Source organism: Rhinolophus ferrumequinum, chromosome 2 (assembly GCF_004115265.2).
Source record: "Rhinolophus ferrumequinum isolate MPI-CBG mRhiFer1 chromosome 2, mRhiFer1_v1.p, whole genome shotgun sequence".
Taxonomy (NCBI): Eukaryota; Metazoa; Chordata; class Mammalia; order Chiroptera; family Rhinolophidae; genus Rhinolophus; species Rhinolophus ferrumequinum.
The window spans coordinates 99,745,895-99,758,206 of record NC_046285.1 but is presented as its reverse complement, the minus strand read 5'-3'; the positions used below and the strand labels follow the sequence as shown (position 1 = coordinate 99,758,206).

The window sequence follows — 12,312 nt, the reverse complement described above, 5'->3', positions numbered from 1 at the left end:
AGCCCCTGCACAAAAACTCTTCCACTGTAGTCAAGGCCAGTCCTCACAACCAGTGAGCCCAAGGTTCAGTCCCTCCAATTGATGTGCAATTACCAACCAAGGCTCAACTACAAGAGGAGGACACACACAACCCACACAAGGGACACACTTGGAGTGCGTGTCTCAGATGACCAGAAAGACTGTGCCACTGAACCCCACAGCACACCTACTAAATAAGGCCACTCTACTAAGCTCGGAAGACATGGTAGCTCTACCTAATACATAGAAACAAACACAGGGAGGCAACCAAAATGGGGAGACAAAGAAACATGTCCCAAATAAAAAAACAGAATAAAGCTCCAGAAAAATAACTAAACGAAATGGAGATAAGCAATCTACAAGATGCAGAGTTCCAAACACTGGTTATAAGGATGCTCAGTGATCTCAGGGAGAACTTCAACAGAGAGATAGGAAACATGAAAATGGTGATGGAAAACATGAAAAAGAACCAGTGAGAAATAAAGGCTACAATAACAGAAATGAAGAATATATTACAAGGAATCAACAGTAGATGAGATGAAGCAGAGGATCCAACCAGAGATGTAGAAGATAATGTAGCAGAAAACACCCAATCAGAATAGCAAAAAGAAAAAAGAATCCAAAAAATTGAGGAGTTTAAGGGGCCTCTGCCACATTATCTTCTGCCACATTATAAGGGTACCAGAAGGATAAGAGCGAGAGCAAGGAACGGGAAACTATTTGAATAAATAATGACAGAAAACTTCCCTAACCTAGTGAAGGAAATAGATATACAAGCCCACAAAGCACAGAGAGTCCCAAACAAGATAAACCCAAAGAGACCCACACCAAGACACATCATAATTAAAATGCCAAATGTTAAAGACAAAGAGAGAATCTTAAAAGCAGCAAGAGAAAAGCAGTTAGTTACCTACATGGGAACCCCCATAAGACTGGCAGCTAATTTCTCAACAGAAACTTTGCAGGCAAGAAGAGATTGGCAGGAAATATTCCAAGAGATGAAAAGCAATGACATACAACCAAGATTGCTCTACCCAGCAAGGCTGTCATTTAAAATTGAAGGACAGATAAGGAGCTTCCCAGACAAGAAAAAGCTGAAAGAGTTGATCACCACCAAACCAGTATTATAAGGAATCCTAGAGACTTCTTTAAGATGGGAGGGGAGTAAAGGATGGGTGAAAAGCAAAGGGATCAAGAAGTACAAATTGAGTGTTATACAGTAGTCGTGGGGATGGAGGTTATAGCATAAGGAATATAGTCAATAATATTGAAATAACTAGGGATGGTGCCACATAGGTACTAGATCTATCAGGGTGATAGATAGGAATGGGGTTGGGGGCAGGGTGAAGAAGGTGAAGGTATTAGGAAATACAAATTGGTAGTTATAATACAGCATGGGGAATATAATCAACAATGTTGTAAATATCATGTAAGGTGCCAAATGGGTACTGGACTTATCAGGGGATCACGTCATAGGCTATGTCCCATGCGCTATACACCTGAAGCTGAAGTAGAATAGTATTGAATGTCAACTATAACTAAATATATAAGTATATATAGTCACAACCTAGGGAAGATAGTCAATGGTATTGTGACAGCTATATAAGATGTCAGAAGGGTAGTAGTTTGTGGGGTGGGTTATCACTTTATGAGGGTTTCAATGTCTAACTATTACGTTGCTTTATACACCTGAAACTAATTTAAAAAGAAATAGTCTGGAGACTTTGCTAGAAATAAATGATAGAGATTTATTCAAGGGTCTTAGAGTTTGCACACTGGAAACACAGCTAGGCAAAAACCCAGAAGTGTTCCAAAGAAGAGAGAAGTGTTAAAAAGTCTTATAGTAAAAAAGCATGTTCTTGAGAATTATCAGTCCTGCATTGTTAGTCTTAGGATTGATCCAGGATGGTTACCAGTCAGATGGCAGTCAGTCAGGATGAGGGATGCCAGTGGTCCAGAAAATGGGCAGCAGAAGAAGGTCTGGTCACATCCAGTGGTCTGGATAATAGATATCAGATAGATGTATATGTGAGTCCATTGGGGGGTAATTTGAGTTCTATCTGGAGGTTCAGATGCATATGCAAGCATTGACACAAGACTGGAAAGTTTTTTAAAAATGTAAGTTCCCAGGCTAGTTAGAACATGAATGGGGTCTTTCCTCAGGGCTTAATCTTCATAATGTTAACAATTGTAGCAGCTTGTGACCCCATTTTATATATTTCCTATCTTCACTCTTTCCTCAATGCTTATGAAAATTATGTAACTTGGAAATATGCTTATATTATATTGTAAGTATGTATTCACAAGCCATATGTAATTTAGTATCCTTTTTCCTCTTGTATTAAGGAAAAAGGCAACATACTAAATTACATATAGCTTGTGAATCTGTATACTCCTATGTAATAAAAACAAACATATAATAAAGAACTAAGATTACTGAGTGCTGTTCTATCAGGCAATTCTTCTAAATACTTTACATATATATTAACCTCCTATTTTTCCTAACAACTTATAAGACAGGTACTATTATGTGTAATACCCATTTTATAGATAAGAAAAAAGTGAGGCTCAGAGAAGTTATATAATTGGGCCAAGGTCACTGAAAGGACTGGGATTCAAGCCTGGGCAGTTGTGGCTACTGCTTGAAAAAATATTGACAACAGCTGCCTCTAGGTGGTTGAAAAGAGGGCAATTATATTCCTTCTATGTTCTGCATTTTTACAAGTTTTTTTGTAATGATGAGAAAACGGCACTCTAAAAGGGTGAATTAATGAATTGTTCTGTGTTCCTATAATAGACCTGAGCAGAAAAAAACTTTTTTAATTGACCACAGGACTCCATTATTGCAACCAGGGAGGTCAACCCCTTGCTCTGCCAGCCAATTCTATTCCGTACAGAAGAGAAAATTAGAGTAAGCTCCATTTAGGGGTTAATAGTTTGAAAACAGATTGTTTTTATGAATGCTGAGAAATTGGCCAAGGCTAGTGTTGGGTTCTCGGTTTCAATGTCACACTCAAACCCCAATCAAACAGATAATTGCTGCACTCAGGTGAGAAGGGACGAGGGCGGGGAGGGATGAAGGGGCAGTCAAGTCCCAGGCACTGGGCACGCGGCATCCGCTGCTGGAGCTGTAAGGTTCGTTTGTTTATTATGCGCTTGATATATTGGCTTAGTTGGAAGAAGGGGTTAAAATGCTAATCATGCCGGTAAGGAATGTGAAATGGAACAAATGCCACCATATTTGCCTACATGGAAATTTTGTAACTAGGGACAATAAATCCATTCTACAGTAAGGACCTGTTAATCAACTACTGAAGGATTGCATTTTTAGGTCCTGAGCCCACTAGCCCCACCCCAGCCCCGTACTTTGGTACCCTCTTCTAAGGACTACAACTCCCAGCCTAAGGGAGGTCTCTGCGCATGCGGTGTAACGACCTGCGCCTACATTTCCCAGCGGGCTGAATGGCTACGCGGACGCACGCGTGCGCCCTTGCGTCTCTCTTCCAACTTGGGTTTGACCTACAGTCGCCCGGGAGAAGATGGCAGCCCCAGCAGTGTCCGGGTTCTCCCGGCAGGTGAGAGAATGGAGGTCCTGAAAGCCAGAGGGAGGCTCTCTCCTGGGGTGACCCATACGAGACCCCTAGAACAACAGTGCGAGGCGATAGCTGGGGAAGCGTGGCCGCCGTTCAGGGTCATGGGGCCCGGCGATTGGGGGAGACGCAAGGAGGCTTGGGCGGCCCTGCTTCCCCACTCCCGGACGTCCACGGGGCAGTGGGCACTGGGCTGCGCGCCTGACCTTGGTGTCCTCTGATCACAGCTCCGAGAACCTGCAGGCTTGAGGGTCACAGGCGATGGGGGCCCGGCTTCCGTGGATTGCGAATAAAGGACACGGTCCACCTCCAATCATCTTTCTTTGTCGTTGTAATCAAACCTGTCAGGGGTCACTAGTAATGCTACAGAATATTTGTAAAGCACATCGTACATTTTTTATAAGGGAAATGAGACCAAAAAAAGTTTAAAGGATTCGTCCTTGGCTGCTCAGCGAGTAAGCGGTAGAACTGAGATTCGAACCCACAGAGTCACGCAGAAAATGGAGTTAGAAAGAGAATGTGTGCTCTTTATAGTGCAGATTAACACAGTGCTTTAAATATCATGCCCTCTAACAGCTTAGGTAACTGCTTCCCATAGTGTTAAAAAGGCTTTTAATCCTCACAGCCAGTTTTGCTATACAGTACACTGCGAGCTGAGGTTATTTGAAGGTGGCCTGTGCCCTTGCAGATGCTTTTTAAACTGCGGATTCCAACTCTGTTCCTAGATAGATAAGATACTATCTCTCGGAACTGGGGCCTATTCTCGTGTTAAACTCTGCTGCAGTGCTCAAGGGTTAATCTTTATTTGCACATAGCATTTGGATTCTAACAAGGTCTATCTCTTGGAAATAATGACTGGAATCCTCCCACTTTTTATTGAAGTCCTGCTCAAGCGTAGTAATATAAATGGCAAAAATCTTATTAAAATTTTTTAAAATACGTATTTCATCAAAATTAGTGTTTTCTCTCATACTGGTGAGCTTCAGCCTCTTCATAGCATACTAGGAAGTTAGTGGGAAGGTGATTTTCCAAGCAACTTGGGGTGATTCTCAGCAGGGAAATTTACTCCTAAGCAATAAAGAACAGCCCTCCCCCATGTAATCTATGTGATGATACAAAGAAACATAGGTAAGAAACTAACCATTTAAAAGTGAAATTGAAAATTTCTTGTTATTGGTTTAAGTAAAGAAATCCTTCAAGTAATCTTGTTTGATCTACTTTATTTTTTTAAAGGTGCGATGCTTCAGTACATCTGTGGTCAGGCCATTTACCAAGCTTGTGAGGGTAGGTCAACTTATTCTCTTGAAATTGGAAAGCAGATGAATGTGTATGAGTCAAACAGCAATAGAGCTAGGGCATGGACTTTTGTATAGTTACTACCTAAACTTTTGCTGCATGATTTGTGGTTCCCAAAATGTGTTGCAGTGGCGGGTAGGGAATGAAATAATGTTGAATGCCTGCTGTGCGAGAGGCCCATACATAACCTTTAAATATGAGAATTTCTTAAAACCACGTAATGGTAATGGGAAGTAGCTAGTCTTCCCAGTTTACAAAAGAGGAAACCGAGACTGGGGAAAACTTGCCCAAGGCTGCTCAGCTTGGTCTTAGAGCTGGACTAGAACTAAATCTTTCTAATTCAAAGCCTAAGCATTGCACTACAACCATACAGCACCACTAAGCATGTGTATTACTATGAGATGTATAAAAGTATGCATGTATATGTTTCATAAATGCCTGTTTTCCTGGCTCTAATGTGTTTAAAAACCTCCTGGACTTAGAACTGAATAGTATTACATTCAAAGGAAGCCTGAGCTTATCTCAAAATTAATGTCATTGAATTATAGGTAGTTTGAGCTGAAAGGGATGTTAGACAGTTTCCTAAGGCCCTTGATGAAGAATTGGAAGCTCAAAGATGGAGTGACTTGGCCAAGGAAATATTTCTTAATTTGTTTGAGAATTGCCATTCAGGATAGCTCTTTGATGACATATTTCAATTTTCTTTGTGTTATAAAAGATGTATTTTTTAAATTGTAAATATTTAATTCTCCTATTGACAGTATACTATTGTCTTGACTGATACTCCTTTTCTCTTCCTTCCCTACCCCACCCTTGTTTTTAAAGCCACCTGTTCAGATATATGGTATCGAAGGTCGTTATGCCACTGCTCTGTATTCTGCTGCGTCCAAGCAGAATAAACTGGAACAAGTAGAAAAGGAATTGTTGAGAGTAGCAGTAAGTAGCTTTCCTTATTAAGTTCCCTTTTTATATTATTTTCCTTTAGTTTTTGGATTATGCATCCCTTTTCTCTGAGGTGTATCCTCAGAGAAAAAGAACAGCGTAAAAAGAAGCCTGTTTTCTGTAATCATGTCGATAGTAATCAGACTGGGTATTATTCTGAATCTATTGTGTAATAGGTACAAACAGATAACATATAAGGCTCTTGATATTGGGAACTAAGATTTCAGGCTAAGAGAATAAGTAGAAATATGAGATGGTAATTTAAGAAAAATTGCCATTTCAAAAGAAAATTAAGAAGTCACCATTGGCGGTGGCCGGTTAGCCCAGTTGGTTACAGCGTGGTGCTGATAACACCAAGGTTGTTGGTTTGATCCCCGCATGGGCCACTGTGAGCTGCACCCTCCTTAAAAAAACAAGAAGAAAAAAAAGTCACCATTGAAAATCTATGCTTGTATTCCAGGTATTTCCAAACTAGTCTTTAGAGTTTATAATGATTTTATCTTAATGGGAATTTATTTTCCTTTGGAAGCCTTTGCTTGGTTTTCATTACTTTATTCCCAAGATGTGAGGGGGAATGAGCAGAGCGTGCAAGGCAGCAAAGTTAGTAAAGATGTATGTGCTCCACACTGAGGACAGACTGACGAAGACAGACGGGGAGACTGCAGGGAGCGTTCCATTTTTTTTAACGTGAAAAGAAGAGTAAATGAACTGACTTAACACAAGCCTCCTCTGTAACTTAAATAGGAGAATCTCTGCTGTAATCTTCACTGAATTTTCTAGTTAACAAGTTACGCATTTTCTTGCATCCCCTCGTCCTCCCACTTTCTAGCTGCCACCTCTGGCAATGCGTTCTGCGTTAAAGAGGAAGAGGGAAATACAGGCCAGTACGTACTCTCTCCAGAAAAAGTTGTGTTCTTTTGATTTTATGTTTTAAGAATTTCTTGTATTTTTTAATCCACATATTTCTAAAGAATTTTTTTTTAATCTTACGATTTGGGGAAAAACCCTCACAGACTGGTTGTATAAAATAATACATGTTTTTGTTCATCTGTATTTTGAGTTTTTATTGGGACTTCTGTCCTGATAGACAGTCATTTTAACTAACTGTCTCTTCCTTTATCCCGTTACCTCCGCAGGTAATGCTTACAGCTAATGCTTTCCTGTGTTGTCCTCAACTTTTACAACCCTCTCAGAGCCAACAGCCTAACTGTTGGAGACACTCGGGGGGTTGGGGGGAGGAGGCGTGTAACAAGGGCAGACAGGATGTCACACAGGTATTTTGGGAGGTGGTAACTGTTGCCCACTACTTGTCATTTGTGCCCACTCTAAACCTGAACAGCAGTGTTCACAATGGAGAGAATGACCTGGGTTGTGAACATTCGAATGGGGTTTGACTAAAACCTAGAAGTCAGTTAAGACGTGGAGACATAGAAGGGAGGCAGTTACCTTAAAACTCTGTATAAATGAAGATCAGCAATTTTTGGCACCTACAGGAAAGTGATGCGACATAGGGGTCACTGACTGTCCATTGGGTAACCCAAACTGCAGAATGCTTGTAATTTGCATAAGCCAGCATTTTTGGGGGGAAACGTGTTTCCATGAGGCCACTCAAGTTGCAGTTTTCGCATTAAATGGCAGTGTATGACAAGCAGCCTGGATCAGAGACAGTGGTGGCCAGGAGCCTGGGAGAAGGTGCTAAGAGTAACGGAAAGACACGTAACCGAAAGACGCCCACGTGCAAACACCCTTGGCTTGTTGGAACTCTGGCCTGACGCTAAAGGGGAGCAAAGTGCTGGAAGCTGCCCTGGGTCACTGAATCCAGACATTGATTTAGCAATATGGAGACAAAGTGGTCTCTTGTGGCCGTTGCACTCCTCTTTCTAGTCCACATTCCCTCCCAGACTGATTGAGGCTGCCCTGGAAACACCAGAGGTCTCTCGCAGGGTTAGGTTGGTTCTCCAGAGCTCTGGATGAGGCAGGACAGAACCAGGATCAGCCTGAGACGGAGGGGCCCTCTCCTGGGCAATGGCAAGGAGGCCTCTGCAGTCACAGCACCTTCTTAGGTCTGCACTTGAGTGTGGGCATCACTGGCGTCTTCTTAGTACGTGAAGAACTAGAGTGCGCATTTCTTCAAAAATTATTGTATCCTGTGCAAAATCGTGGTGGGGTGGATTCTTAAAGGTAGAAGAAATTATTTGATTGTAAACTTCATCTGTGCTTTCAGAGGGCTAATTTAATTCATGAAATAGGTGATTCTTAAGAAAGTATGTATATGGCCGCTAGGATCGTTTATGCTCTAAAGAGTTTAAGAGATTTTTTTTTGCCACTTTTAGCAACTCTTGAAGGAACCCAAAATGGCTGCCTCAATTATGAATCCCTATATAAAGCGATCCATTAAAGTGAAAAGCCTAAATGACATGACCACAAAAGAGAAGTTTTCTCCCCTCACATCCAACCTGATGAGTAAGTATTGGATCTTTTTCACTGAAGTCTGAGATTTTTGCTACTAGAAGTGTGGTCCATGAACCAGGAGTGGCGGCATCACTGCCCTTTGGCAGTGAAGACTCTCAGGCCCCCTGCTGCCTGCTCAGTCAGAATCTGCGTCTTCCCTCACGGCCCACGGGAACGTTAAAGTTTGAGGAGCAGTGTCTAAAGATCCTGAGATGGAAGAATGTCTGATCGCACGGTCAGGAGTTTTGATCCATGGAGGCAACCAATGGGATTCATACCAAGAAAATGGTTTGTAGCCAGTGGCTGTGTCCCTCGGCCCTGGCAGACAGTCACATTTTTTGGTACACTTGGATTGCTTTTCAAGTCCCGTGGTCAACTCAGAACACAAATTCCAAAGAAAATGTACCCATGTCATCATTTTGGAATATAGCTAGTGTGTTAATTTGGGAATTCCTAGCCTAACATTGGAGTCTGTGACCTAAATATGAAAATCAGGTTGCAAGCTGTGATCAAGAGTCTGTTGCAGATCTGGGTAAGACACACACCCCCTTACTGCTTTAATGCTTATTAGTGCAGTCTTGTTTTCAAAACAAAACAAAACAAAATTGACTATACTTTTTAAATAACAAGTTGCATCTTCTCCATTCACGTTCTTAAAAGACATTGAATATAGAAAATTAAGTTTTCTTTTGAGATGGATATAATACCTCAGTGATAACCCATTTTAAGTGAGTTTGTGTTACTGAAACACCTTCACTTCCAGATTTGCTTGCTGAAAATGGTCGCCTGAACAATACCCCTGGAGTCATTTCCGCCTTTTCCACCATAATGAGCGTGCACCGTGGGGAAGTACCTTGCTCAGTTACCACCGCATCTGTAAGTAAAGGGTTGTTACTGCTGCATTGGCCTTGGCATTTTATGCATCATATTTGGCAGGGCGGGGGGGAGCAAGGTAAAATCAAGAAATTGGGAAAGGTGACTTGTCACTTGTCACTTCGTTCTTATACCAGCTTCTGGGAACTTCCCCTTTGGAAGGGCCAGTGTGTATCTTATTAGTACTTCCCTAACCAGTGATTATTCATAAGGACTGTAGATTGGCTTAAAATGCATTAGGAAATAGTGGTTTATGATCCATTACAGGTTCGAGTTGTTTTGTAAATACTATATTTAATGGTTGACTGAAACTAGTTTCCAAACTTGGGTGGTGGTGAATGGGGAAGGGTAGGGTGGATAGGCCCGTTGATCTTCTTGACTTGCTGAAGGGAGCCACCATTTGCTGGGTTCTTTGTAATGCATTTTTTTATTATGAAAGGCCTATGTGAAGTATAATTATAATACAGATGAGGAAATATGCCCAGGGAAATTAAGTTCCTTACCCTAGATCACAAAAAGTGAAGCAGGATTTGAACACAGGCCCCTCTGTCAGCAGTCCATGTTCATTAAGCTACACTCCCTCCCCAGGATTAATTTTGTTCTTAAATATTTTCTTCCTACTGGAGTTCTGTCAATTTAGGAAAACGGTCTGTGGGGCCTAAGTATCAGTGGAGTGAGGTGGGTTTACCTGGGCTGTGCAGCACCTGACCTCATGGAGATTGACAGGTCTAGTGTCTAAAAGATACTCTATCTCCCTGGAAGAGCACGAGTTTAAAACGACATTTTCGCACCTACCTCGCGGAGAGTCCTGCCAGCTTGGAGGTCGCAGTGCCCACTGTGTTATAGAGCTCCGGCGGTCATGCTGACCTCGGCGAGTGCGGGTACAGGTCGTTCTTCAGTGATTACAAGGATGTGATTTTTGTGAAAGGTTTTTAGAACCAATATTAATGCTTTTGATGTTGAAACTCCTCGGTAAATGAGTTTCCACTGTTTTAAAAAAAATTATACCTTTGATTAGTGACGAAGGGCATAGACTTTAGAAATAGACTGATTTCAAATATGACGCTAGTCCTCACTTGCTGGTGGGACCTTCGGTAGGTTTCTTAACCACTCTGAACCTCAGTTGTCGCATATGTGAAATGGCATAATAGTTGGCCTCCCAAGGTTGTCCAGATGAAATGAGGTGGTGGGTGCAGAAGGGCTGGTCCTCAGTGCACATCTCAATGGAAGGTGGGCAGATAGAGTTCTCTAACCTCAAGAGTCCCAGTAAATAAGTTTTGATTGAACACCGATAAATTTTTACCTCTCCTACCCCCCAAAAGATACTGTTAGATTTTTGCAAAGATGTAAAAGGTTTTTTGTTACCTTTGGACTCTTGGATGAGTGGGTAAGGAGGTAGGATTTGTGACAGGTAAAAGGCCTTTTCCATCGTCACCAACCAGGAGTAAGAGCTGGGGCAAGAGGGGGCTGGATGTTGGGGTGCTTGCTCGGTATGAACAGATGACAGAGCGGTGCAGACTTCAGGAGCCAGCCAGCTGCCCAGGCCCCCTCGAGGAGTTCCACTGAGTGGGGTGGCATGCCAGAGCTCCTGTAACCAAGGATCCTAAAAGATCATAGAACCAGGTTAAACTGCAGCTTATCATCCAAGGAAATAATAGGCTCAAGCCGTGCCCACCAGGGCTGCACCGAGCAGAGGCCTGCATCCTCAGGCGTAAATGTCAGGCTTGTTTCCCCTGAACCATTTCTAAGAGCTCTGCTAGGACTGGAGCAGAGACGGGAGGGAGGGGCTAGTCAGAGAACCGCCAGTGTGCGCCCCCGAGGTGTTCTGAGGGTGGCTGTTGGTCACCCCAGGTGGGTCCGCGGGTGTGGAACACGGGACTGCAGGAGGCCTGTCTTGGTGCTGTGTGCCTGCTTATTTTCCCCTGTCCTTTTAAGATGGGAAGGTTCTGTTTTGCTTTTTCTCAGGTTTAAAAGATGGTTTTGTCCCTTTCTAGCCTTTAGATGAGGCCACTCTTTCTGAATTAAAAACGGTGCTGCAGAGCTTCCTAAGTAAAAATCAGATACTGAAATTGGAAGTTAAGGTAGGTTTTTAATTATGTATGGTATGTTTCCTCGGGTTAATTTGACACTTAGAATGGTTACAAATAGTGAAAAATTAAATCCGATTACCCACTAATTTACCTATGGCAGAAATTTTATATTCTTAGTTTAAATGATTACTGATTCCATTTACAATTTGACTTCTGCCTTTTTCTAGATGTAATTATAATGTCTTAAATTTATGTGGCACATAGACTTTTCAAAGCACTTTTTCATCTTTCCATTTAATTAGTGAAATGTCAATGTGTTTTCATATATCCAACTTATTTTCTTTCCTAGACTGATCCATCAATCATGGGTGGAATGATTATCCGTATTGGAGAGAAATATGTTGATATGTCTGCAAAAACCAAGATTCAGAAGCTGAGTAGGGTTATGCGGGAGGTTTTCTGAAAGTGAAAGGAATTGATTTTCTGTCAGGGAAAATTCTTCAACTTGGAGCAACAATAAAATGCTTCCTGAACAGAACATACTATGCTTACTGTCTTTTAAAGTGGAAATACAGGGAGCCTTATTTTTATGTCTGTCTTTCAGTATCCTCCTAGTTTAAAGGCTAAAGGCCCTTGGCTGGAGAATCTAATTTTTGTAGATTATTCTTAGGAATTTATGAAAGCTTGTGTTTGTTCCGAAAAGTAGTTACCATTCATTGAGGCCTCATTTGATGCCAGGGACTGTTAAGTACTTAATGTATCTAACCTCATTTCCTTGGCCTGTAAACCCAGAGCCTGGGGAGGGGCTGAGCCTGCAGGGGCGGTTAAGGTACCAGCGAACCTGGCCGGCTGTTGTCCTCTTGGAGTTTCAACTGTTGGCGCCCGTCTCTAGTCAAGGATACTGGAAGTGGTTCTCTGCGCCCCAGAAACCCGTGCTGGTCAGACATCGGCAGCTGCTCCACGCTCCACAGCTTCATGCTGCCTGCAGCTGCCAAGCCTGGGCCAACCCCAACTGCTGTCCCCTGTGATCTGGTGTCAGCCCGGTGTATAGGGTCTGCCTGAAGCGCTGACGATGGCTGGTACGTGCTCATCTCCTTATGCTAACAGGTTCT

The 12,312-nt window shown here is 42.3% G+C and overlaps 1 protein-coding gene across 1 annotated transcript; it reads left to right on the top strand.

Annotated features, from left to right (window-relative positions):
* The first annotated feature begins 3,474 nt into the window (after window positions 1-3,474).
* On the top strand, window positions 3,475-11,740 carry ATP5PO (ATP synthase peripheral stalk subunit OSCP). The gene is made up of 7 exons (XM_033135439.1): window positions 3,475-3,593; window positions 4,842-4,892; window positions 5,730-5,840; window positions 8,180-8,309; window positions 9,061-9,173; window positions 11,165-11,251; window positions 11,550-11,740. The coding sequence occupies exons 1-7, from the start codon at window positions 3,558-3,560 to the stop codon at window positions 11,661-11,663; spliced, it is 642 nt and encodes a 213-aa protein (XP_032991330.1). The 5' UTR covers window positions 3,475-3,557; the 3' UTR covers window positions 11,664-11,740.
* Window positions 11,741-12,312: the final 572 nt, after the last annotated feature.